We start from the raw sequence: 25,059 nt of genomic DNA, 5'->3' as shown, positions 1-25,059 counted from the left end.
GGTGCAGCTTGGTCAGCAGCCTGGGGCTGGAATCAGTGCTGTGGAGGTGAGGGGAGGCTGTGGGGATCTGCAGAGCCAGGCAGGTGCAGAGCCATCAGGTGAAGATTGAGCCCTCCTTGCCCTTCCCCAGCTCTCAGCTCTCTTGGGCCCTCATTTCTGCAAACAGGACAGGGCTGTGGGGATAATGCTTGACATGACTGAGGCATCACCTACAGAGGACACAGCTGGGTGGGAGGGAGACAGGCTTTGGTCACAATCTGGGAAAGCAGGATGTCCCTCCAGCTGGACATGGGGGCTGGGGTTAGCAGGATACTCCTTGTTGTGCAGGGGCTGAACTGGGCTGTGTGTGGGGCTGGGTTTGGAGTTCACAGTGTTAAGGTGTGAAAGCTGGAGGTGAGGGAGGGGTCCTGGGCTCAGGTGCACTGGGTACAGGGTGGGGTCCAGGCCCTGAGTCCAGCCTGCACCTCAGCCTGCACCGGGTTTTGCAGTGACGTTTATCAAGTGCATTCACAAGGTGTGTGGGCAGCAGAGTGGGAGCTGCCTGCTGCCCTGAGGGGTGCTGTGTGGTGCCCCCCTCTGCTCCCTGCCCTCCCACCCACTGTTCACCCTCCCCAAAGCCAGCAGAAGCATTGAACTTCCTTCCCCTGGAGTCTCTGTGCCCTGGGAGCTCTTGTGCTTTGTCTTGGGCATGGGAAGTGGCTCATACCCTCTGCAGTACCCCCTTCCATGGCCAGAACCCCTGCTGTGGGGGCCAGGACCCCACACTTACCCCCCCCTTCCATGGCCAGAACCCTGACTGGATGAGGACAGCCACTGTGAGAACTCCCACTCGTGTCCCCTGACAAAGCACGGGCACATTGCTGTGTCTTGGAAGCAAAAAGTTCACGTTACAAACAACAAAAACGCTTTCCCTGAGCACCGCGAGATAGCGATGACAGCGGCGTGTCCCTGGGCGGGGCACGCTCCTCGGATCGCCAGCTTCCCCGGTGCCGGGGCAGAGGGCAGGCAGCTGATGGAGTGTGGGTTCCTGTCGAGGGGTGGTCTGCCCGGGGGGGAGTAGGCAATTCCTGCTGCTGGCTGCTAGTTTCAAGACTGATCCCCCTCCCTTGACGATATAATGACCTTGTCCTGCAAAGGAAGGTGAGTGGGAATTGGTGACAAACATGGGCTGCCTGCTGTGAAACACCAGGATTTCTTCCAGGCTGCAGCGAGGACAATCTGTGACCCCGGCAGAGGCAGCAAACCCCCAGTGCACCCAGGAGGCTCCATGTCTGTTGCTGGAGTCCATGCTGGCGCTGGTGGCTCTGCTGGATATGTCACCAAATCTGTCCAAGGGACCTGCAGCTTAAGACACCTTGCACTAACTCGAGTGCTGGCTGAGTGAGGATGGGCCAGATTTGCCAGACCTCCTTCCCACAAGACTCTGGGGTGGGAGCACACTCAGCTCTTTCTGGAGCAGCTGCCTGGTGGCAGCAGCGCTTTTAGGTCAGTCCTGCAGCTCGGGGTCACTTCTTTGTCAACAAGCAGATAAGAGGCAGAGCCCTTTGCACCTCCCTGTCGCGTTGGCGGAACGCGGGGTCAGGGAGAGCCTGCTAGCATTTGCTGAGCTTTTAGGAAAACGCTGTTTTAGCACAGCTGGGGTAATCAGGGAAGTCCTTCACCCTGTCCTTACATCTCGGAAGGTGATGTTGTCGAAGCCCTGGGAACTGTTGCTCTCTATCGGTGTCCTGCTCGCCAGCCTTCGCTGTTTCAGGCAGTACCAGCCCCCAGCAGCCACCAGCGCCACAATGACGAGGGCCAGGAGCACACCGAGCACCACCTCCGCCACGAAACTGCCGAAACTGCCGGAGGGCTTCTCTGCAGGGGGAGGAAATGCTGTCAGGCTCGACCCACTGCCCAGAGAGCTGCCTCCAGCCTCAGCCCAGCACCCTGGGCAGCTCTGGGTTGACCTTTCACAGCCAGAACTGCACACACCCTCCCGCCCCCCGCTTCCCCGCACCTTCCACTGGAATCTCCGGACTGGAATGGCAGCCCACCCTGGTGCTGTACATGATGTCATCCAGTGCCACTGTCCCCTCCATCGGCCACCTCCGTGTGGTGATCTCAAAGCTGATCTGGGGGGGAAGGTGGGGTCTGGGGGGCTGATGCACACCTGGAGACACCCTGCACCCCAGGGTGGCCCCACTTACCTGGAACTCACTGGGGCTCTGCACCGGCACCACGGCGCCCTTCCAGCCCCGGCTGCGATGCCCTGTCACGCTCCACACCGTCCGCTGCCCCGCTGTGCCGTGCAGCGCCACCCGCAGCTCCCCACTGGCTGCAAGGAGGGGGCACAGGCGTCTGGCATTACGAGCTGCCCCGAGCCCACAAGAGCCACCGAACCCTCCCAGTCATGCTAGCCTCTACCAGGATGGCAGCACCCACAGGGAATGGGCCAACGCCACTGCCCAGCTGAAATTGAAGCAGAGTGTCCGTGGTCCACAGGTGGGGAGGACTGAGGCGCACACTCCCATACATGAGACCCAGGGACCCATGGACCTCTCCTCCCTGTCCTGCAGTGCTCACAGAGGTGCTCTGGGATGTCCATGTGGTACCAGAAGCGCAGGCAGGAGTCAGTGGCTGCGGGCAGGGGTGGGCTCTCCAGCAGGGCACTGGTGCCCCTGGCACCCAGCACGCTGGTGTCGAAGTGCATGTAGTGACCTGGGTAGGCAGGGACAGAGTGCAGGATGTCACCCAGTCCTGCACCCATTTTTCTCACCCCACTTGTCCCACTCTTCCCCCAGATGCCCAGAGTGATGCCTGGAGGAGAGCACAAACCAGCCCTGCACCTCACTGCCCTTGGGGCTGAGCTGCCCCTCCCAGGCAAAGAGGGGACAGGGATGCTGTGGGGCCAGGCCTCACAGGGTGTACTGGACTGACCCCATCCACCCCCAGCTCTTCTTCCTCACTCTGGCCATGCCAAGGTGCCCAGGCAGGGATGGGTGTTTCCTACCATTCCTTGTACCCAGAGTGTGATCCTGCTCAGGGCCAGGGTACTTGGCCAGGGTGATCCCACTCTTCCAGCCCCAGGCAAAGCTGTGCAAGCGGGTGTCCGAGGGGCTGCTCCAGCCACAAGTGTCCCGCTCGAAGTCACAGGATGCTGGGAGGAAAGCAGGGCTGTGAGACACCCAGTACTACCTGGCAGGAGATGGGGCACCTGAGTGGTACACACCACCCTCAGCTTTGGGCCAGGCCAAGCTCAGGGCAGGAGCAGCTCTGTCCCTATCCCCATGGCTTACATACCCTCACAGGATGTCCCATCCCCCCCCTCTGATCCATAGTGCCCCTGTGGGGTGGGGGTCTCACCTGGCTTGGGACAGGCTCCCTCCAACACGTGCAGGTCGTCCAGTGCGATGTATCCGTGATCACCCCCAGCTCCCACTGCCTCGAACACCACCTGGGCAGGGTGACATACTGAGGCTGGCAGCCTCCATGCACCCCTCATCACCTCCAGCTGCCCCCAGCACCCTGCCCTGTCTCACCTGCCATTCACCATCGGGCTGGACAGTCACATGGCTGCGGTGCCAGTTGCTCCCTTCCATGGTGCTTATGCTCAGAACCTTCCTCCTCACTCTGCTCTGCTCCACAAACACCCTGAGGGAGCCTGCCCAGGGCACCCAACATGGAGGAGGGGTCCAGGGCTGTGTTGTGTGGGGCCCCCACCCATCTGGAGGTGCCCCCAGGGGTCTAAGGGTGAGTGGTGCTCACCTGGGGTCCCAGCGCTCAGCTGGTACCAGAAGACCAGGCACTGGGCAGACACGGAGGGCTGGTAGGGCTGGGAGGTGAGGGCAGCTGTGTGCCCAGCAGGCAGGGAGACCCTGCCCGTGTTCACCACCATGTAATGGCCTGGAGGAGAGAAGCCCCTGTGCTGTGACCCCTGCCCAGCCCTGCTGGGGAGCACTAGGGGACAACTGGGGCTGGGTTTTCCCACCAGCTCAAGGAGCTTGGGAACCTCCCCAGGATTAGGGAGCCCTGGGGCTGGGAGACCCTGCATTTGGGGAATTCCAGGGTTGGGAAGCCCTGTGCAGTATTGCCTTCTCATCCTGGGGAGGGCAGGGAGGGTAAGGCAGGCATGGCACAAAGAGAGCAGGCAAGGCTGGTGTGGGGTACAGGCAGGACACTCAGAGGAGGCAGGGGAGACAATCAGTGCAGCAGGGAAGCAACAGGGCTGCCACAGCCCCGTACCTGCAGAGGTGCCGGTGGTATGGTCGGCCACAGGGCCAGCGGTTGTGCCGGTGCCATTGCTCTGACGCTGCCAGGTGCCCTTTCCACTGGCTGCCAGCCCACAGCCCTCCACCTCGAAGGAGCAGGAGAGCTTGGCCCCACAGGGTCCCGCTGTCTGCGTGATGTCGTCCAGCCCCACGTCCCCCAGGAAACCGTCATGCAGCATCTCGAAAGCCACCTGCTCCGAGGCAGTGGTGTCAGACACCCTGTGCCTCGCTGGTGCCAGGGACGAGGTGGGGGGGGCCCTGGTCCTCACCTGGTACCGCTGCTGGCCCGTGGAGGGCAGTGTTGCCCATGCCCGGTGCCAGAGGCTGCCCTGGGTTCCTCGGCGGGTCCACAGCACCACCTCCTCCCCTCTCTCTGGCCACAGCTTGAGGTTCAGGGTACCTGGGCAGAGGGGGGCATGGGGGCAGCCATCCCACAGCCCTTGGGGACCCTACTGCCCTCAGAGTGGAGCCAGCCTGGGGCAGCCCTGGGAGGATGCCATGGGGCACATACCAATTTGTGGGCCGGCCAGGCGGTACCAGAAGGAGAGACAGCGTGGGGCAGCAGCCGGCTCCTGGAGGGAGGTGAGGAGCTGGGCCCGCTGCCCATGGCTCCATGGCGCAGAGGAGTCCACGGACAAGAAGTAGCCTGAGCGTTGGGGACAGCCAGGGTGGAGGGGTCATGATGTGAGTGTTCCACATCACCCACAGCTCAGGTCTGGGTGCTCCCAGCCTGCCCTAGGTGAGCTTGCTCCATAGGCATGGGGCTGCCGGGAGTGTACAAGGCATGTCTTGGCCCTGGGGATTGAAGGCTATGGGATGCCCTGGGCTCTTGAATTCCCCCAAAGAGCAACCAGCCCCTTACCCGAGCCGGTGGTGTGGTCAGAGCCCTGTCCCTGCCCTGTGCTGTGGACCCATTTGAAGTCACTGGACAGATCCTGGTACCAGCCACACATGCCCCTCTCAAAGTTGCAGGACAGCTCTGGCCAGAGAGAGGTGACAGTATAGAGGTGGAAAGGGCTAAAGCATCACAAAAGCAAATGGGTCCCCCAAACGTCCTTTTCCCTGCCCCCCTGCCCCACTCCCCAAGTTTACTCCATTAAGGGGTCCCAGGCCAAGGCAGGATATGTGCTTGGCTCTCGGCCTTGTGCACCATGGTCCTGCTCTTGGACAGAGCAACAGCCACCAGGCAGCCCCCATGGAAAGGGTGTGGGGTTACCTTCCCTGCCCATGCACCCTGGCCATACCCGCAGCTGTGGGTGAAACCACGTCAAGGTAGCATTGCTTGAATGTCACGTTGTCAACACCAACACTCGCTGAGCCCTGGAGATCCACCAGTGCCAGCAGCTCGACCTGAGGGCAGCAGCCATGAGCCGGGGTGCCCAGCAGCACTGGCACTGTCCTACTGGAAGCCCTCCAGGCTGGTCCCTGTGCATCCAGCACACCTGAAAGGGCCGGCTTCTGTCTCCCAGAGGGACACGGACACGACCCCCAGTTGTGCTGCCACGATGTTGTGTCTGCCAGATCAGTTGGGTGGTGCCAGTGGTGTGATCTGCGACACTGATGGCAAGGAAGCCTGGAACAAGAGGTGGTGCAGAGGCTGTGGGCATCCAAAACCCCTGGCCACCCTGTGGGAGCCCTCCATGGCACCAGCCCACGGTCACCGGGTGCAGGGACACGGACAGGGACACGGACACCCCACCTCCAGGATGATGTGATGGGGCAAAACAGGGTTGGAAGAGGCAGCAAAGGCACATAGGCATGGGGGGTCTGGGGCAGGAAGCAGGCAGGGCACCCTGGGGGTGGGCAGGGGGTTACCTTGGGGGTCACTGTGGATGTGGTAGCTCATCTCCATGGTGCAGGTAGGGCTAGAGGGGCCCAGTGGAGGCGATCGTGCCTTCGCAGGACCCACCATCTGTCCTTCTCCTGTCTGGAGGGCCAGGAAAGTCCCTGGGCACAGAAACACTCTGTGAGGTGAGGACTGGGGTCCCACATCACTGGTAGCACCCCCAGCCCAGCATCCTGCCTGGGCATCATCTCCCATTGTGCGGTGGCACCCACTGGGAGTCCTTGCTCTGGGGGCTCCCGTGGTGCTGAGCACTGAAGAGCTTTGTCTGGGTGGTGAGAACAGCCTCACCTGTGAGGAAGATGTCAGATTCAGTGACCTTCTGCAGACCCCAGCGCAGCCGCCCCATGCTGACGTCGTGCCAGCCCCCAGCCCCTGACTCAAAGGTTGTTGTCCCTGCAAAGTCAAAGAATCCCAGAATGGTTTGGGTTGGATGGACCTCAAAGCTCATCTCATTCCACCTCTGTGCCATGGGCAGGGACACCTTCCACTATCCCAGGGTGCTCCAAGACCTGTCCAACCAGCCTTGGACACTTCCAGGGATGGGGCAGCCACAGCTTCTCTGGGCAACCCAAAACTCCAGGCTCAGTCTTGCCAGGCCATTGTTCTCCCAGAGGCTGTGCAGGCACATATGTGTCCCAGCCATGCCAGCCCAGGGGTGCCTGGTCCCCTCCACTGCTGGGGTAATGGTGCCTGCCTTGGCTCTCACCACAGCGCTTCTCATCGGAGCCATCAGCACACGTGTCAGCGAAGTCGCAGGCCAGCTCTGCGGCAATGCAGTCCCCACTGTCACAGGCCACCTTGTCTGCTGCGCAGGGGCTGGCACTGGCCTGGCTCGGCAGTGTGACCAGAGGCTTCTCTGATGGTGAAACACGCCAGGATGGAGAGCAATGATGAAAGGGCCCAGCAACAGCATCAGTGTCAGCCATGACAAACCACTGTCCCCTGGACCCAAGCATCTTCCTGGCTCTCCATTTCCCATCCCATCCAATCCTGTCCCAGCCCAGCCTAGCTGCCACCAGCTGAAGGGGACACAGGGCCTAGTAAAAGCTGCTTGTATGACACATTTTGATGCAGAAGATGGAGTGTTATAGCCACAGGACAAAGACACCAGCACCCCAGGGCAAGTGCTGCACCCAGGATGGTCCCTTTGATGAGCAGAGGGACAGGCAGACCGTGCCTGTCCTTTAGGCATGGTGCCATAGGCGTAAGACACCTGGGACAGCTGCCAACACTGGAGCAGGGTGAGGAACACTGCCCATCAGCTCACCCTGCTCCTTCACACAGCCCTGAGACAGGATCAGATCATCGATGGCCACGGTTCCCCCGCTGCCAGCCACCCCCTCGATCAGCACCTGCAGGAAAGCACCATATCAGAAACATCAGCAAAGGGTCCTGTACAATATGGGGGGGATTAGGGTGACACCAGGGAGCCATGGGATGGGGGAGCCAAAACCTGTCATGGACTGACTCACATTTTCCCCAGGAAGGGACTCAGTGGAAGCAGGGGCAATGCTGTGGCTGACAGGGGTGCACAGTGTGGGCTGGCATGGCCACAGTGGGACTGGGGAGTGGTGCTGCCCCTGTACACAGCTGTGGTCCCTGACCCTGGGGGCAGCCCAGCTGCCCCAGCATAGCACGAGCCCACCTTGAAGGGATCCGTCACGTTGAAGTCCACTCTCTCCCGGACCCAGCAGCTGCCCAGGTCTCCTGTCCTTTCCCTCATCAGGTGCTTGGTAGAGTTGGTCACATAGGAGATGCTGAGGTTGCTAGTGTCTGAACCATGGAGGTGGCAGTACAGCACGAGCTGGGGATTGGGAGGAGGGTGAGCCCTTAGGGCAGGGGCACACAGCCCCCTGCATCCCATAGAGGGGCTGTAAGGAGTTCAGAGCTCCCAATGAGCACCAGAGATGTCACCAAACCACCCCCAAGAACATGATGCCCATCCCCAGCAAGGGCCAACCACAGCCCCAGCCCTGTATGAAAGTCCCCAGAGTTGGGAACCCCATCTCCTGTCACCACTATGCCCACATGAGCTGTGACATGAGGTCCCAGCTGTGACTCACAGAACAGGAGTTGGTGGCTTGGAAGGTGGGGCTGCTGAGCTGAGCTGTGCCACCAGCCTGTGCAGTGGGGTCACTGCTCACATGGAGGAAAAAACCTGCAGGAGATGCTGGGGCTGAGTGGAGCCAGGCAGATGTGTGGGTGCAGGACACCGCTGTCCTGGCACAGCCTTGAGCAGAGCCCTGGTGTGTGTCACCCAGGGCATGTCCACCTGCAGTGATGCCCTGCCACGTACCAGCCCTGCTGTTGTTGCTGTGGTCCCGAGTGGGAATGTTGTAGGAGGTGCCCAGGTTCAGGCTCGTGTTCCTGCCCCACACTGGTGGCCCAGCCACTATCTCCCAGTCACAGAGATCATAATCAAAGGAGCAGTGGGTGAAGTTCTCTGTGAGGAGAAGGGACAGCAGTGATCCAGAAACTGGGGTCCCAGCCCTCTCTTGGACAGGTAGGTCCCTGCAATGGGCTGGGCTGATGCCACCCCTCTGCAAACCCTCAGGGTCATTTTGCCCTCCTGGTGTGGGGCAGAACTGGGTGGACCCCTGCCAGCCCAGAGCACAGCTTTGCCCCACCAAGGCAGACCCTCAGCCCATCTGCAGGACTCCTCCCCAGGGCCAGAGGTGCTCACTGCACTGCGCTGTGCCCTCGTCTGAGTTGTCCCCGCAGTCGTCGGTGCCGTCGCAGAAACGGTGATGTGCCAGGCAGGAGCCGCGGTGGCAGCGGCTCTCCTGGGCCCCGCAGGCCTGCTGCCCGACCTCTGGGGTGGGGGGACACATGTCAGCGAGTGGCTGGTCCCACAGGGACATGGTGACCACTCCCATATCATTCCTTGAGGTGGCTCAAGGGATGGGTTTTCACTGCCCACCTCATGCTCTAGCCAGGGTGCGGTGCCCCAAGACAGTGGGAACACTGAGCAATGGGAGAACTCCTCTGGGTTTTGCATCCCACCCAGCTCCCCCAAGATCCCAGCTCACATCCCAGCAGATGTGGGACTTACCTGGTAAGCCACAGTTCCTGAACATGATGTCATCAAGTGCCACCTCTGCCCCGCAGGTGGGGGGCTGTGTCAGGGAGAAGATGAGCTGTGATGGGAGGATGAGGATGGCATCAGCTGCCCGGGCCAGGTCTCAGAACATCGCCCAGCTCCTCTGGTCCCAGCTTATGGGGTTAGTGCCCAGGTACCAAGGTTACCAACACTGTCTCACCTGGAACTGCTCCATGATCCGGCCGGGGTAGGCAACCAGCTGGTGCCAGCCCTCACTGCTGTGCTCAGGGCTCTGCCACAGCCCCACCACCTCATCCTTGTGTGCCACAGCCAGGCGCAGCACCGGCCGCTCTGTCTGCTTCTGCCCTGAGGGAAGCCCCAAAAGTGCCCTTGGTACAGGGCATCCTGGGGTGCCCAAAGGAACGAATGGAGCCCTGCCAGCTCTGGCGGCTGGAGGTGGGACTCCCAGGTCCCACTAGCTCTGTGTGTGGAGCATGGAAGAGGTAAACAGCATGGCAAGGACCCACCTCAAGGTGTCGGTGGTTCTGTCCCTGCCACAGGGGCAGATGGCCCTATCCCTTCCCACTGCCTCCCATCCTCACTGCCCAGTAGCCGATGCTGCCTGTGCCCACCTTGGGTGCTCTCACAGCTCCCTGAGAGGTGATACCAGGCTCTGATCTCACATGTGGCAGCTGCTTCCCGCATCTCCGGTGACCTGAGCCAGGCTGTGGCTGCGGTCTTTGCTGGGGGGGACATGGTCACCAAGAACCAACCTGGGGAGGGTAGAAAGCAGAGCGGGTGCTGCAGCCCCATGGGGTGGCACCACAGCTGCATCAGCACTACTCCTGCCTTCCATGGGTCTGCTCCCTCCCCTGCACCCTACAAAGATGGGTGTTCTGGCATCCCGACTCCAGTGGAGTGGTGCTGTGGGTGCCGAGAGCCTGCTCACCAAGCAGCTCCCACTTACCCAGATCCGTGCCCACGGTGTGATCTGAATGAGGCCCCATGCCCCACATGGCCAGGCTGGCCCGGCCTCGCACCCATCCATACATTGAGGTGCTCACGTCCTGCCAGCCACAGTCACTGTCCTCAAAGTCACAGGTGAAGGGGGTGCCCAGCACTGCTGAGTCCCGTAGGTACCCTGAAGGTGGGCAGATGGGGGGTCAAGGCAGGTTTGGGTCCACCCTGGGGACCTGTGCCTACCCCAGGGAACTGCACCCATCCCAGGAGGCTGTACCTACTCAGGGGACCTTGCACACAGCCTGGGGTCCTGCACCCACCTGGCAGACTCACCTGCACCCAGGTGACCTGTGTTCACCCTGGACACCTGCACAAGGGACCTGCCCCTACCCTGTGAATCTGCACCCACCCCGGGGTCCTGTACCAAACCTGGGGGACCCCACATTCATCCTGGGCACCCCAGGGACCTGTACCCACAACACCCCCCACTGCATAGCCTGCTGTCACCCCAGAAGCACGGCCTGAGGGTGGATCTGGGGGCCTGGGGAGTCTGAGCACCCACCACACTGGTTCTCATCCGAGCAGTCGCTGCAGTCACAGACGAAGTTGCAGAGCTGCTCAGCCACGCTGCTGCAGCTGTTGATGACCACAGATTCACTGGGGAGGAAGGTTCTGGCTATGAGAGAGACAATGGGGCTGAAAACCCCACAGGGACCTAGGCACGGTGCCCACAGCAGGTGACAGAGGACACGTGTGACCTGCAGGTGACATTTGCCTGGGCACCTCGGTTTGGGACCCTGCTGGGGCAGGTACAGAGCTCTCAGTGGCATCTTCCTCTGGACGACTGCCGCCCCCCCCCCCCCCCCCCCCCCCCGTCACTGTCCTGGCACTCCACATCTCTCACACCACCACCTCCCACCGTCAGCCTCGGGGTGCCAGAGCCTGCTGGGGCACTGACTCTGCTGTATCACACCCGTGCTTCGAGTACCGGCCCCCTTTTTGGAAGAAACAGGAATATCTGGATGTTTTCTGTCCCGTGCTGAACAAAGCCAATGGTGATCCTCAGCCTGTTGCTGGGGGCTCACCCTGGGAACCCCTGGCTGAGTTCACCTGCAGAGCCCAGTGGGCTGGCCCAGGGCTGGGGCAAACTGCTGTAGGGGACCAGAGTGGAGCAGCCAGCACGGAGGCCCCCTCCCTCCAGCGACACAACCCCCGCCCATGCCAGCAGAGCTCACCCAGCAGCACCAGGAGGGCCAGCATCGCCTGCCTGCCTCCAGCCATCCCAGTCACTGCGACGGTAAAACGGAGCTGGAAGAGGCCACACCGTGAGCCCCGGGCTGGAATGTGCTCCCCAGGAGCCGCCTGCGTTGGACTTCAGCCCCGCTGTTATCGGCTCCCCAGCCAGGCAGTGGGTTTATGGCGAGGCTGTGCCGACTGGGACAGCACAGCGTGATCCTGTCAGCAGCACCGCCAGCACCTCAGCAGCGAGCTGGAGCCAGGTGCCCCATGGAGACCTTCGGCTTTTCCCCACTGAACCTCTCTTCTTCAGCCCGTTCTCCATGCAGAACAAGATGGTGGGTGACACTCTGACTGGGACGGGGCACAGCCCGGTGGAATGTGTCGGCTTGGTGAAGGATGAGGATGCTTCCTGCCAAGCGAGGGATGCTGCCAGCCCTGTGAGGGAAGCTGGCACCTCTGCCAGGGGTATGGGGGCTCTGCCAGTCCCTGTGCATAAGGAGAGTGGGAAAGACTTTGGATGCAATGTTTTCAGTGGACTGCACTCTGGCCAGAGAGAACAGCTGAGCTAGGAGTCAGCTGTATCTCCAATATTCCATCTTACCCTGCCCTCTGCCAGTGGGAAGTCATTCCATCTTGTCTTGTCACACCAAGTTCTTGTCCAAAGTCCCTCTCCAGGCTCTCCTGGAGCCCCTTTAGGCACTGAAAGGGGCTCTGAGGTCCCTCTGGAGCCTGGGGATCCCAAGATGCCATCAGGAGGAGCCAGCCTTCACCCTGCCTACTCCACTCTGGCTGGCAGGAGCATCTCAGCACCCAGCTCATGAATGCCATGGGGCGAAGGGGCACAGCTCCAGGGCCACAAACAGGTCATTCCTGGGGCAAAACACTCCTGGCAGAGCCCCAGCAAGGGCGGATGAGCCTGGAAGCACAGCTTGGCAGCCAGAGCCCCACAGATCACCACCAGTGTTGCCTGGAGATGGCAACTACTGACCCCACTGGTTTCCTTACCTGGGCAGGGGAAGAAGGGGCTGCTGCTCCACAGGACCCCTCTCCCCTCTGCTGCCACAGCCTTTGTCCCTGAGAGGGGCCCTGTTGAGCAGATCCTCCCACTGAGCCAACGGCCTTGGAAGGCAGATTGCAGTGGGATTGCAACAGGCGCAGTAAAACACAGGCTCAGCTCTTTCTCCCAATGCCAGCCAGGCCCAGTGAGGACCAGCAGCCCCAGTCCAGGCATGCTGGAGAGCAGAAGCCCTGCCCAGTAACCTGGCAGCACCAAGCTGGCCACTGGCAAAGTAGCCACTGGCCTCCTGGGTGCCATGGGCTCTCTCACAGATCTGACCCCTCCCCTTTGCACTGGGGATGCTGGTGCTCCCAGTAGGAGATAGGAGATGTGGGCATACTGGAGCAGATCGAGTGATGATGATCACAGGATAGTAACAGAATGGAAGGCATGACGGGAGGCCACCCCATCCCACCCCTCTGCTCCACAAGGGTTCCCTGGAGGATGTGTCCAGATGGTTTTTGAGTATCTCCAGTATCTCCACAGAAGGATATTCCCTGATGATGATGAGGGCACTGCATCTCCCACAAGGAGAGGCTGAGCTGGATGTGCCCAGCTTGGAGAAGGTGCAGGGGGATGTCACTCAGCTAAGCCCTGGCAGGAGGGTGCAGGGACCCAACTCTTTGAGCAGGGAGGAGTGTCCCAATAAGGACTGAGACAGGAACAAAGCAAGAACAGCAAATGCCACTTAATTTTTTTTTTTCCTGTGAGGGCAGTAAAACCAGAGCAGACTCCCAAGCTGCTGGGAGGTCCAAGTCGGGGAGATTCTCAAACCCCACCTGGTCACAGCTTCCAGCAGCCTAATTCTAGAACAGAATCATAGAACTCCCTGTGTTGGAAGGGACCCACAAGGACTATTGAGTCCAACTCCTGAGCCTGCACAGCGTATCTCAGCAATCCCACCATGATGGACCCACTGAAGCTGGCTCTGCTAGGCCAGTGGATGGACAGGACATCCCAGAGGTGCCTCCAAGCTCCAAAATCCATTGTTTTGCAGGTTTGCAGCTGACTCTGTGTGACTTCTGGTTAACATTCCCCTCAGCACAGGGGAGAGCCACACCTTGCAGAATGTAGGACAAGGCACAGCAGAGCCATGTTTCTGTCTGTGAAACTCATCCCTCCACGGGATGCCCAAACTTTCTTTGGAGTTTGGGCACAGGCTGAGCTTTGGACACAGGGCACAGGCTGAGTTTCTGCAGGTTGAGCTGACCCTGCATGGCTCTGGATACAGAGGAAGGTGCCCACATACCTGAAGGCACAAGGCAGAGGCAGCAGCAGGGAGCATGCAGGGTCAGAGTCTGACAATGAAATGGGGCTGGGACTGGGCTGGGAGGGTCCTCCAGCCCCAGCCTCACATGGGACAGTGACTGAACCAACCCAGCCTGCACATCTCCCTGGAGCTCTCCAGCCAGGGAAGCCTCCAGCAGCTTTTCCCAGTCTCCCTCTACTGCTCCTCACTTGGAAGCACAAGCAGGGAGAATCCCTGGGAAATTCTGAGCTGGTCCTGGGTGGCTGGAGGGATGAAGTCAGGGAGGACACTATTCCTCAAGATGTGACCACCTGCCAGAGTGAGAATGGGCATGTTCTTCCCAATCATGCTCCCAGGTAGCTCAGCTCCCTCCCTGCAGGAGATAGAGCTGGTCTCTCCCCCAGGTCCATCCTGCCTTTCCCTCTCCCTCTTGAGCACTGCTTTCCTCTCTCCTGCCTCAGCCTTTTCCAAGGCAAATCCTGATACACTTTCTGCTGTTCCCACCCCAGACTCTGCCTGCTCCCATGCCAGGCCCCCCTCAAGGGGTGAATAATCTGGGGGGGGGTCCCTTCCATTGTCAACAGGCACAACCCAGAGCTGGGAAGGAGCAGCCAAACCGTGAGCATGGCCACCAGAGCAGCTGTGCTCCTCCAACGACTTTAATTCTCACAGATACACGTGGATGAGCCCCTGGCACCAGGAGGCTGGGGCAGAGCAACCACTGGCTTCACCAGCTTTGCCATGCCAGGGAGGTGGGAGCACCTGGCACGGGGACAGTCCAGTAATAGCGGAGAATGGGCAAGTTCAACACAGAGGAAAAATCAGGAGAGCCTGGAGCATGGCCGAGCATGGGCAGCCTGCTGCCACCACCCCAGTGCTGCATACAGCTGTGCCAGTTCTGGGCTGGCACCACAGATAGAGGAGTCAGTACCCTTCATCTGCCCAGGTGATCTCATAGTCGGGATACTCGGCCTTCAGCTTCTCTGTGGTCACAGCGTGGTCAGCTCGTCCAAAGCCCTGCACAGGAAAAGAGGGTTCCCAAGGAGAGCTGGTGGTAACTTGCAGAGAAGCCCAGCAAATCCCCAGGGCAGCTCTGGCAGACCCCAGCAGCAGAGAGGCCACAGAGCCTGTGCCAGCCCTTCCTGACTCCAGCTGAGGCTGGTGTAGCACCAAGACAAGAGGACAGTGCCACCCTGAAGCTGGGAAAACTGTGTGCACTGTGGCCCAGGGACCACCTGCCCTGGCCCCAGCTGGTGCTGCAGCACAGCCCTGGGCTGGGGTCAGCGTCCAGGGACACACCGTGACAGTGATGTCCCCAGAGGTGCCTCCAGTCACCCTTACAAGGCCCCTACAGCACTTGACACTCCTGCAGAAACGCCCTCAGGACACACAAAGCGGAGACAGGGTTCTTGTGCAGCCCGATTCCCTCTGGCAGCACCCAGCACTGGGGACAGCAACCGTGGGGACCCCACGGGACCTCCGGGGACTCTGGGTGTGTGGCAGCCCCACAGGCAGGTGCTAGGGAGTTCATGGGGTGACCCTGCTTTGGCCAAGCACCGCTCTCCTGAAAGGGCTCTGCGAAGTGTCCCCTCCCTGGGGCACTCGGGAGAACGCCCAGGAGCTCCGGGAGCGCCGCCCCGCTCACCCCTTCCACCCCCGAGGGGATGCGATGCCAGCTCGGCCGCCGTCAGTGGAACCTGCGGTGCGAAGGGAGATGCCGCGTCCACGCGTGGGTCCCCCGCGAATTCCGCTTACCACCGAATACCCGTAGACGTGGATCTTCCTCTCCTCGGGGCGGTGGGACAGGCGGCCGCCGCCCAGGCACTCACAGCTCAGGCCGTGCCGCGCCAGCTCCTCCGCGGTGCGCTCCAACAAGTCGGCTGCAGGGAGGGAGCGGGGGTGGCGCGGAGACCCCCCTCCCAGCCGCCGCCCCGTGACGGGCCAGACCCCGGCAAGCCCCCGCCCGGCCCCGGGGCTCGCAGCCGCTTCCCTCGGCACCCTGGGCCGGAGCCGAGCCCCGCCCCGCCCCCCCGACGCCCCTCACCGTGGTACTCGGCCCAGGCGTGGCCTCGCACGACGTCCTTGGCGGGCGCGCCGGCCCCGCGCACCCGCAGCAGCACGTACTTGAAGACACCATCGCCATCGATCTGCACGTCCGGCACCCGCGACAGAGCCGCGCCCGCCATCGCTGCCGCCCGCGCCCCTGCCCGCCTCCTCCGCCCAGCGTCCAATCAGTGCCGGGCCCTGGCCCGCGGTCCCGCCTCCTCCGCCCAGCGTCTAATCAGCACCCGGTCCCGGCCTGTGGTCCCGCCTCCTCCACCCAGCACCCAATCAGCACCCGGTCGCGGCCCGTGGTCCCGCCTCCTCCGCCCAGCGTCCAATCAGCACCCGGCCCCGGCCCGTGATCCCGCCTCCTCCGCCCAGCGCCCAACCAGCGCTGGCGGAGCCCGGCCCGCGCACAGCCGGCGCGGGGTCCCGCCGAGCAGGGCTCTGCTGGAGGACGGTGCCGGTGCTGGCGGTGGGATCGACAGCAGCGAGCGCGGCCGGGCAGGGCGGTGCGGGCGTCCCGGGTGACGGGCCTCGGCCACGACCCCGGCTCTGCCTCCCCTTCCCTGATCCCCGCCACGGTCAATCCTCACTGGCGATCACCCCCGACCCCGGTCAGACATAGACACCCCCCGCCCGCCCCCCGCGGATCCCTCACCGCCGCCGCTCCCCCCCCCCGGCAGCGTCCAGGGACCCCCCAGCCCTGCCCCGATCTGTGCCCAGAGCCTGCGTGGGATCCCAGGGCCCCCCAGCACCTGACGCTCCCGCAGTAACACGCGCAGGCCACACAGACACGGTGGGGACACGGTCCTGGTGCAGCCCAGTCCCGGGCGCTGGGCATGGCCGCTGTGGGAGCCTCGGGGCTGAGGGGGCCCTGGGGCAGGCCCGAGGGGCTCTGGGTGTGGGGCAGCCCGGTGGGCAGGGGCTGGGGAGTGTGGGGCGCCCCTGCTCTGGCCAAGCACTGCTCACCCGAGAGGGCTCTGCAGGGGTCGCCAGGCTCTGGGCTCCAGGACATACTTCGGGCTGTGCTCCCGTCACCCCCCAGCACTGTCGGCTGCCCGCAGCCCCCTCCCCTTGGTGTAATAGCCGAGGGGGTTCTGACAGGACAGCACGTATCTACAGAGGGGGTGCCCCCCGCCCTGCATTCACATGATGTCGTCCAGGAGGTTGGGGCTGGCCACCCAGTCGAGGGTGCGAGGCTCAGAGGCTGCCATAATCATGCACATGAACTGTTTGCCCGTCCTCTTGTCTATGGGGTAGATGGTGGTGGGGGTGAAGCGCTTGTTGCTCTCCACAAAATCGCAGAGCTGCTCGTAGACAGCGGGGAACTCGTGCCGCAGGAAGACGCCGCGGATGCGCAGCTCCCGCTGGATGTTGATGAAGCAGACCTCCCGTGCCTTCCGGCCCTCCTCCCCCTCCTTGTCGATGTCTGCCGTGCCGGGCGGTGGCGTCAGGATCAACGTTTCCATGTCCCGTTCCTTCTTCAAGATCTTCTTCTCGGGGCTGGAGGAGGCTAAGGCCACCTTGGCATATTTCCTGACCGTCGGCACCTGCACCTTCGGTGATGGCCTCTCTGGCACTTTCTGAGTGACGGCCACGGTTACATTCAGCAGGAAACATTCATTGGGGTCGTACTGGTTGCCTGTCTCCCGCAGCTCCTGGGCATACTCCCCCAGGTTGTCTGAGTAGCTGTCCAGCTCCCGCAGGGACAGGTACGTGGGGGACATCAGCAGGCTCTCCAGCCCAAATTGGAGAAAGTTCTCGGCGGAGCCCGCATTGGGGAAGCCCAGGAAGAGGACGCCGCGGCCGCGGGAGAGGTATCCCACCTTGGCGATGCGCGAGAAAGCCTTGTGCACCTCGGTGTTCTCGCGGCAGAACTGCAGGACGTGGCGGCAGACGCTGCCCACCCGCCCGTAGACGCAGCTGGCCTTGTGCGTGTCCCAGTCCTCGCGCCGGCAGTGCCGGGAGCAGTAGTAGGTGTAGCAGCTGTGGCACGATTTGAAGTAGAGGCAGGCGTTGAACATGGTCTCCGTGCGCCGGCACTTGGCATTGGAGCACATCATCATGTCGTCCTCCTCAGCGCTCAGGTCGGGCGAGCAGTTCTCCGGTGACTTTTCGAAGGGGCCGGTGGCCACTGGGCGGCGCGGGGTGCCAGCATGGGAGCTGGGGCCCGGCTGCTCCTTTGTGGGTCGGGGTCCCTCGGGCACGTTGGGAGGGACCCGCCTGCCCTCGCCCCGCCGGGGGGGCCCCGAGGCGCTACTGCTCAGCAGCTGCTTGAGCTGCTCTGCGAGGCTGTCCCTGTCCCCGGCGCGGTGGCCCGGTGTCGGCTTGTAGTCAATGACAAGGTCGGTGATGAGTTCGTCCAGCTGCTCCAGGCTGCGCTGGCGCCCCGAGCCACTCTCCCTGGGGCTGGGCTGTGGGGCACAGGGCACAGCGTAGGGCCTGCACTCCCGCCCCGCGTCCAGCATGTCCCAGCTGGCTGAGCGCCTCTCACTCCGGCCCAGCCCCTCGGCACGGATGTCGTTGTCGGTGATGGTGATCTCCGGCGTGACGTACCAGGAGCGGCCTGGGGGCCCGCGGCTGCCATCGGCGTGCACCCGCTCGAGGATGGAGCTCTCGGAGAGGGACAGGGCCGCGTAGCGCTTGGGCGAGCTCGACAAGTTGATCACCACAGGCTGCCGGCGCTCCTCGGGGGATAAGGCGCGGTGCTGTTCGTGGGCGAGCAGGTTCTCATAGCTGCGCCCACGCTGCAGGGCCTCCTCCCTGCGCACTGCTGGCGCCAGGATGTTATCCCAGGATTTGGAGTAGTGCTGGGTCTCCCGGCCCAGCCGTGGTGGAGTCACACCGTAGCTAGTGTGCCAGGAGGAGAACATGGCCTCACGCCCGGCCGGCTGTGGGGTGAAGCGGGACAGTTGCAGGCTCTGGTAGGGCAGCGTGGCCCGCTCGGGGCAGTACCAGTCCCCGAAGTGCAGGGGCTGTGTGCTGCGGGGCGGTGGGCACGTGCGGGACAGCACCTCCCGCTCCCGGTACTTCCCGTAGTCCTCGGCATAGAGCAGCCGCGGGGAGGAGCCGAGGGCTGGGTATGTCCGAGCGTCCTCAGCGTAGAGGGTTTTCACAGGGGTCCCACGCGGGGCGTAGTAGCGGGGCTCATCCCCATAGAAGGTGCGGGCAGGTGCCTCCTGTACCGGGTAACCCCGCGCCTCCTCCACGTACAACGTCCGGGGTGGCATCGTGTGAGCGGCAGCCTTGGCTGGGTCCTCGGTGTAGAAGGGCTGGGGCACGGCGTGGCGGCTGGGGTAGGGGTAGCTGGCATAGCCAGAACTGCGGAGGGGCATGGCAGGGCTGGGGCACCGCGCTGACTCCTCTGCGTAGAAGAACTTTGCCGGGACGCCGGGGGCCGAAAAGGTCATGCAGCCCCTGTCGGGGTACTCCCTGAATTCCCGTGAAGCTGGCACGGGCACTGTCTGGTATGCCAGTGCCCGGCGTTCTGCCTCGTAGTACTCACCGGGGTAGGGCAGCAGCGGAGGGTCCCCGCTGTAGGAGTCGCTGGGGGTGGGCGTGCGGGACGCGGACGCCTGCCGGCTCCCCGGCACGGTCAGGCTGCGGGCAGCCCCAGGGGTGCGGGGCCAGCGCGGCGGCTCCGGACGGTTCGGAGCTGCCCGCAGGCTCCGCGCCGTGTGCACCAGCACTGCCTCGTCCGGCTTGATGTCCACTCGGCACTTGACGTGGGGGCTGGCACCCACCTTTGCCCCTGGCCCTTCCTCGTAGCAATTGCTGCCCAGGCAGAGCGGGGAGATGCGGCTGACGCTGCTCCGCTGCGGCTGCAGCTTGATGGGGTGAACCTCGTTGGCCAGCGCCCGCAGCGGCATCGGGCCCTCGCGGCGTGGCGAGGGATCAGTGTGAGAGGGCTCCCGTGCCACCCGCAGCACCTCTCGCCCACGCCGGGCTGGTGGCGGTGATGCCGCCACGGTGATGGGCACTGGGGTCAGGGTGGACTTCACCCGCGGGGCGCTCTTGGAGCGGGCTCGGCGTTTCGGCTCGCTCCGCGGCGCAGGGGCTCTGCCGCTGTAAGGGTCTGACTTCAGTGGCGCCTGCCTGCCCGGCGGCCCCGGCGTGGGCTCGGGCATGCCGGGGCGCGGACAGGCGCGTTCCATGGCCGAGGGGGTGCCCAGCTCTTCCAGTGACTCAATGTCGAAACTCCTACAATGGCGCTTGTTGAAGGGCTGCGGCTCGCGGGACAAAGAGGAGGACATGGAGGCGTCACATTTTGCTAGGGGCTGACAGACAACGGAATCCCCAGGGGCTGCTGTCGCCACCTTGATGTCTTGGTACACTGTGGACACCAGAATGTCAGGTGGGTCTGTTCGTGTCATCTTAAAAGCGACTCTTCTCCTGCCAGTTCCCTGTCACACAGCCTCAGAGGACGGCAGCCCACCCTGCAAAAGAACACATGAGGTGCCTCAATCCTGGAATGACCTCGTATCAATCCCCACAGCTGCCTCAGAGCTGGGGATTGGCCATCTCTTCAGAAATGAAGGTTTGGGGGCATCCCAGCTTCCACCGCTGCTGTCGACAGTCAGTCAACTGGAGGAAGAAACTGGAAAAAGTCTCCAGATCCAGGGTGCAAATCACAGAGCAGCTGGCAGGACATGATGGGAGCAGCCAGGGAACTCTGCATATCAGCTCAGCACAGCAAGAAGAGAACACAGAGTACTGTGCCCTCTTCCTGGGCCACAGGGCACAGGGACTGTCTTGCAGAATCACATGAATTGGCATCTCTGAGCAGGGCTGTGAGGGTCCAACACCAGGGTTTTCCATGAGGAGTGTGTGTTCAGCCCTGGTGAGAACACCGGAGTGGTGAGGGATCTCCTGGGACTGTGTCCATGTCCTAGCATCAGCACTGTAGGGGGAAACAGGGCCCAGGGACAAGCACCATGAGCACCCATCATGGTGGCTGGGAAGCCCCCATGGTCTGGGGCTCTGTAGGAGGCAGGAGCCACAACCCCTCCATGTGGTGGCTGCACCCACTGTGGCCCACAAACACCTGTATGGGGTGGTCACAGTGCTGGCTACACAGTTGCATCACTCCCTGGGTCTTTCAGACCAGGGGTGGCCCCAGGGGTGGCAGAGGGATGCTGTGGTGGGTGCCCCAACTGACATGTCAGCAGTGATTCCTGCATCACCTCCCTGTGCCAGAGGAGCTGTGCTGGCTCAGAACCCACTGGCTTTGTCGTCTTCTGTGTCCCATGGCTGTGACACGTCCCCTGGACTGGAAAGCGAGTGTGACGGTGGCTTCAGCTGCTGTGGGACGTGGGGTCTGACACCCACTGTGTGCCAGCACCAAGCACCCCAGTGCTCTGGGACAATGCTGTTGGGTGGCCAGGGTGGGCAGAGTCCCCAGCCACAGTGTGACACAGCTGTGTGACAATGAGGACATCAGCACAAGGTTCCCACAGTGCATGGGGGGGACAGAGGAAGGGGTCTGCCCACAGGACTAAGTGGGTTGTAGCACTGACCTTCCCCACTAGCCCTTCGAGAGCTGCCATGGGTTGTCACCAGCACTGGGAGGTGTGCACCTTCTCTGCCCACAACGGGGACCCCCCCAGCTGTCACCTCACTACATCCTCTGAGCTTTGGGTGTTGTGGCTACCAAGGGTCTGGGTGCACTGGCTGATGCTGGCTGCTTGCTCTGTGTTGCACTAAAGATGGGTGGGCACTTGGCTTTAAAGAGCAGCAGAGGACCACAGGGAGGATGTTTCTTGGAGAAAAAGAATTGACTTTATTTAGCAAGAAGCATTGGCTATGCAGAGATGGGGAGGGGACTTGGGTTCCTCCTCATTACCTGCCAGATGCCAGATGCCAGAGCTGAGGTGACTCCAGTGGCCTTGGGATGTCTGTCCATGTGATGGGCTGGGGAGAGCAAGATGCCATGAGAAAGGAGATGGGGGTCCCAGTGCCTCCCTGCAAAGCTGGGAGGGCAGGTTTGCCCCCAAAAGGTGGCCCAGTATTGGCTCTGCTGTGTTACAGCATGTGGGAGCTGGGCTGGATCTGGCAAGGCAGCATGCCACAGCAATGGTGACAGTGGGATTGGGAAGCCCATTCCTGTGGTATCGGGGTGGCTGGTAGGCAGGGAACTGTAGCCCAGGGTCCTACCTGGTCCAGCAGCAGCAGTGAGGGGGTGGGTGAGCTGAGGTGGCCGAGGGGCCTGTGCTGGCTCCATCCCAGGGCTGCAAAACAAACAAGGCATGTGAGGCTCCTGGGGCACCCCCAGTGTGGTGGAGGTGTGGCTGCCGGGGCCATGGATGCCCTGTGAGCACATGGAGCACCCCCAAGAGACCCATGCAGCCACAGCCCTGCTGAACCAAAAAGAACTGTCACCCAGTGAGGCCACTGTGTGCATCCCTGTGCACTGGGGATGTGGGCGCTGCATCCCACGGGCACCAGTGTCTTCCACCCACCCAGCAGCACCCACTGCCGGTGGAGCTGTGGGGTTGCCATGGTTTCTCCAAATTATTCCTCCTCTGCGAGGACAGCGTGGGTGAGGACAGCGTGGGTGCAGGAGGAGGCTTGCATGGGGAGCTGGGGCTCTGTGGCAGTGCAGGGAGAGCAAAGCCCTCACGTAGCCGCAAGAACCCTCTGCCTATTGATGGGGGCAGAGCCGGGATGGCCCCCCAGTGCTGCCAGTGCCATTATGCTCACATACCCACCAGCCTCTGACACCAACTCTACAGGGTTTTGCATCTCCCCTGCTCTCCAACCCCCAGTTGGTGGGCACCCGGTTCGTTGGATGCCCCCTTCACCCCCAGCACTGCCCACTTTCGGCAGGCACCGGCCTCCCTACCCGAGGTGCCCACACGGTGCTACCCCGTGGATGTGACACCTGCTGACAGCACTTGCAGAGCGGCTGGTGCCCACGGAGTGGATGGGAGCCGCCCTCCGTGGGGTCCTGCCCTTGCTCCCGGCACGGGCACATGCACTGCTCCCACTGTGCTGCCCGTGAGCACCGGGCTCCAGCAGCACGAGGGGCTGGGCCGGGGGCGACCCTGCTGCCAGAGGGGCCCACGGAGGATGCCGGGAACTGGGTCGCTGCCTGCATGTGCCACGTGTGGGCTGGGGGGGGAGGGGTGCGGACCCCCCACCACCGCACCCCACACTGCCCGCACACTGCAGTACCCTGCCTGCCCCATAACCACGGCGGGCACTGCACACTGCCCACACTTCCAGGGCACTGCCCATACACTGCCTGTCTCTGTATATGGCAAGGGCTGCTGCCTGCCCATCCTGCTCTTGGTGCCTTGCCAGGGCACTGTCCCGTGCACCCTGCCCGCACACTGCCCATCCTTGCCCGCACACTGGCTGGGCATTGCTGCCCATCCTGCCTGCTTGCTGCCCACACACATCCCGCTGAGCAGGCAGGCGTGCTGCAGTGGATAGGGTGCCTGCACACTGCCTGCACATGCAGAGTGCTGAGTACGCTGCACTGCCCCTCCGCCACAGCAGCCCCAGCGCACACTGCGCTGCACCAGGCCCACTGCATGCACGCCCCCGCGGGCACGGCCAGCAGCACCAGCGCTGCCCACAGCCCTGCCCCAGCACTGCCCCAGCCCTGCCCCGAGTACTACCCTGAGTGCATCAGTGGCCCCTGCATCGGGACAGGCAGCCAACGACAGCGTCCTACAGCAAACACTGCTCGAGCAGATGATGCTGGAGGTCCCACCAGCAGCTGCCGTGGGGGCAGTGTCTGTGCCCGTCTGTGCCCGCTGTACACAGCCAGCCCTGCTGCGCAAGGGCCTGTGCACTGTGTGTGTGTCAGCAGGACACCGATGGCCGCTGCTGCCTGGGCACTTCCTGCACCGGGAGCTGGCAGCCGACACGGTCTGTGGTGAGAGAGCCCACTGTCCACCCTGTCCCTGCTTCGTATCTGTGGCAAATAGACACTCCCCCGCGTGCCACCCCCAGGATACACACATGGTGCCCTATGCCCCTGAGGCAGTTGCCCACCCTACACATCAGAGAGCCCCTCCACTCTGTGCTCCCCAGCCCCGTGTCTCAGCCTCTCTGCCCCTGGTACTGCCACATCGCCCCCAGTCCCTGTCCCAAGACCACCAGGCACAGATGGCTGCCAAACCCGAACCCAGCATGTACCCCCGGAGGAGTCATCCTGCCGGGGGGAGCAGCACCTTCGGCCCAGGAGGGTATCCCCGGTGCCGGCATCCAGGTTGGGATGAGCAGCACCCCAGGGTGAAGGGGACGGCCTGATCCCTGGCCCCTCTAGTCCCTCAGCGTGGGGGGGGGGGGCACCCGCAAACGGGCCGGGGGGGGCAGGGGAGCCAGAGGCAACCCGGGAGGGCGGGTTGTGGGGTCGGGACTGGTTGGACGGTGCATGGGGCGGCCCCTGGTAGAGGCAAGTCTGTCCCAGGCGTTGCTGCAGACGCCGGGGCGGTGGCCCCGGCCACCCCCACCCCGCTGCGTACTGGCACCGGGCGGCACCGGGCCCGCTGGGCCACGCAGGGAGCTGAGCTGGGCACCGGGGGGAGGGGTGAAATGGCCCCGCTCGAGCGCTGCGGTGGGATGGGACGGAGACGAGGATGGGGTTGGGGCTGGGAGATGAGGATGGGTATAGGGATGGGATGGGGATAGGGCACACGGGAGTATGGAGAACCCCGAAATACCGGTGCGATGGGGTGAGATGACTCGGCTCGGGAGCACGGGATAGGGATGGCCCCGCTGAGGCTGGAGGAATGGAAGGAGCACAGATAGATGGGGACGGGTATGTGGGGCACGGGACGATGGTGTGGGGAACCTGGGGGTTGGGATGCCCCGGGAGGATCTTCGGGGAATAGGATGGAGATGTGGTACACGGTGGGGGGCAAAGGGGGAAGATGAGATATGATGCGATGCAAGGCGATGGTCGAGGGGGAGCCCGCGAGGGGCTGGCCCGGTCGGGGGCCCCCGGGGGTGTAGCAAACCCCAGGCCCCTGCCCGGGACCCCCTTACCTGCTCTGCGCCAGCCGCTCTGGCGGCTCCCGCCGCATCCCCCAGCCTCCGCCGCCGCGCTAGGCTGGGGCTGCCACCGCCCAGGGTACCATGGCCCGGCTCCGCCCGATCCAGCAAGGCACGGCACGGCGGGGCACGGCACGGCTCGGCCCAACGCTCTGCCGTTGCTTGTTTTCCCATAAATACGGCAGGCGGAGTTACCGGCGGGGCCGGCACTGGGACCGGAGCCTCCCCCGGCACCGCCCCCAGACCGGTCCTCATCCCCATCATCCCCATCATCCCCATCATCCCCATCCACTTCCACGCCCTCGCCCGGCTCCGCTCGGCCCCGGTTTCCACCCCGGTTCCCGGCCCCGCCCCCACCTCTCTTCCCCC

General features: G+C 63.1%; 3 protein-coding genes across 6 annotated transcripts; all 3 read right to left on the bottom strand.

Annotated features, from left to right (window-relative positions):
• Positions 1-865: 865 nt before the first annotated feature.
• Positions 866-14,172, bottom strand: MAMDC4 (MAM domain containing 4). 3 transcript variants are annotated; one of them, XM_053962422.1, is made up of 30 exons: positions 11,937-14,172; positions 11,332-11,821; positions 10,659-10,772; positions 10,104-10,277; positions 9,769-9,909; positions 9,357-9,502; positions 9,149-9,233; positions 8,780-8,908; positions 8,393-8,539; positions 8,160-8,254; positions 7,742-7,900; positions 7,364-7,448; positions 6,803-6,952; positions 6,385-6,489; positions 6,066-6,197; positions 5,693-5,823; positions 5,495-5,600; positions 5,113-5,229; positions 4,762-4,896; positions 4,520-4,650; positions 4,225-4,441; positions 3,748-3,885; positions 3,522-3,643; positions 3,346-3,436; positions 2,993-3,139; positions 2,566-2,700; positions 2,190-2,317; positions 2,000-2,114; positions 1,673-1,857; positions 866-1,128 (listed from the first exon to the last, which is right to left on the bottom strand). In XM_053962422.1, the coding sequence occupies exons 2-30, from the start codon at positions 11,375-11,377 to the stop codon at positions 1,087-1,089; spliced, it is 3,648 nt and encodes a 1,215-aa protein (XP_053818397.1). In that variant the 5' UTR covers positions 11,378-11,821; positions 11,937-14,172; the 3' UTR covers positions 866-1,086. The 3 variants fall into 3 exon arrangements, with proteins under 3 accessions (XP_053818397.1, XP_053818398.1, XP_053818399.1); XM_053962423.1 differs by lacking the exon at positions 8,780-8,908 and having other exon boundaries at positions 11,332-14,172; XM_053962424.1 differs by lacking the exon at positions 10,104-10,277 and having other exon boundaries at positions 11,332-14,172.
• Positions 14,173-14,264: 92 nt separating this feature from the next.
• On the bottom strand, positions 14,265-16,286 carry PHPT1 (phosphohistidine phosphatase 1). The gene is made up of 3 exons (XM_053962432.1): positions 15,686-16,286; positions 15,397-15,521; positions 14,265-14,658 (listed from the first exon to the last, which is right to left on the bottom strand). The coding sequence occupies exons 1-3, from the start codon at positions 15,825-15,827 to the stop codon at positions 14,566-14,568; spliced, it is 360 nt and encodes a 119-aa protein (XP_053818407.1). The 5' UTR covers positions 15,828-16,286; the 3' UTR covers positions 14,265-14,565.
• Positions 16,287-16,368: 82 nt separating this feature from the next.
• Positions 16,369-24,856, bottom strand: AJM1 (apical junction component 1 homolog). Of its 2 annotated transcripts, XM_053962492.1 has the most exons (4): positions 24,685-24,856; positions 21,841-21,914; positions 21,530-21,597; positions 16,369-20,123 (listed from the first exon to the last, which is right to left on the bottom strand). In XM_053962492.1, exon 4 carries the CDS (start codon positions 20,058-20,060, stop codon positions 16,833-16,835), a length of 3,228 nt encoding a protein of 1,075 aa, XP_053818467.1. In that variant the 5' UTR covers positions 20,061-20,123; positions 21,530-21,597; positions 21,841-21,914; positions 24,685-24,856; the 3' UTR covers positions 16,369-16,832. The 2 variants fall into 2 exon arrangements, with proteins under 2 accessions (XP_053818467.1, XP_053818468.1); XM_053962493.1 differs by lacking the exon at positions 21,530-21,597.
• Between the last annotated feature and the right edge of the window lie 203 nt (positions 24,857-25,059).

Source organism: Vidua chalybeata, chromosome 21 (genome assembly GCF_026979565.1).
Source record: "Vidua chalybeata isolate OUT-0048 chromosome 21, bVidCha1 merged haplotype, whole genome shotgun sequence".
Lineage (NCBI taxonomy): Eukaryota > Metazoa > Chordata > Aves > Passeriformes > Viduidae > Vidua > Vidua chalybeata.
Note: the sequence above shows the minus strand (reverse complement) of the source record. Positions and strands in the feature narration are given on the sequence as shown.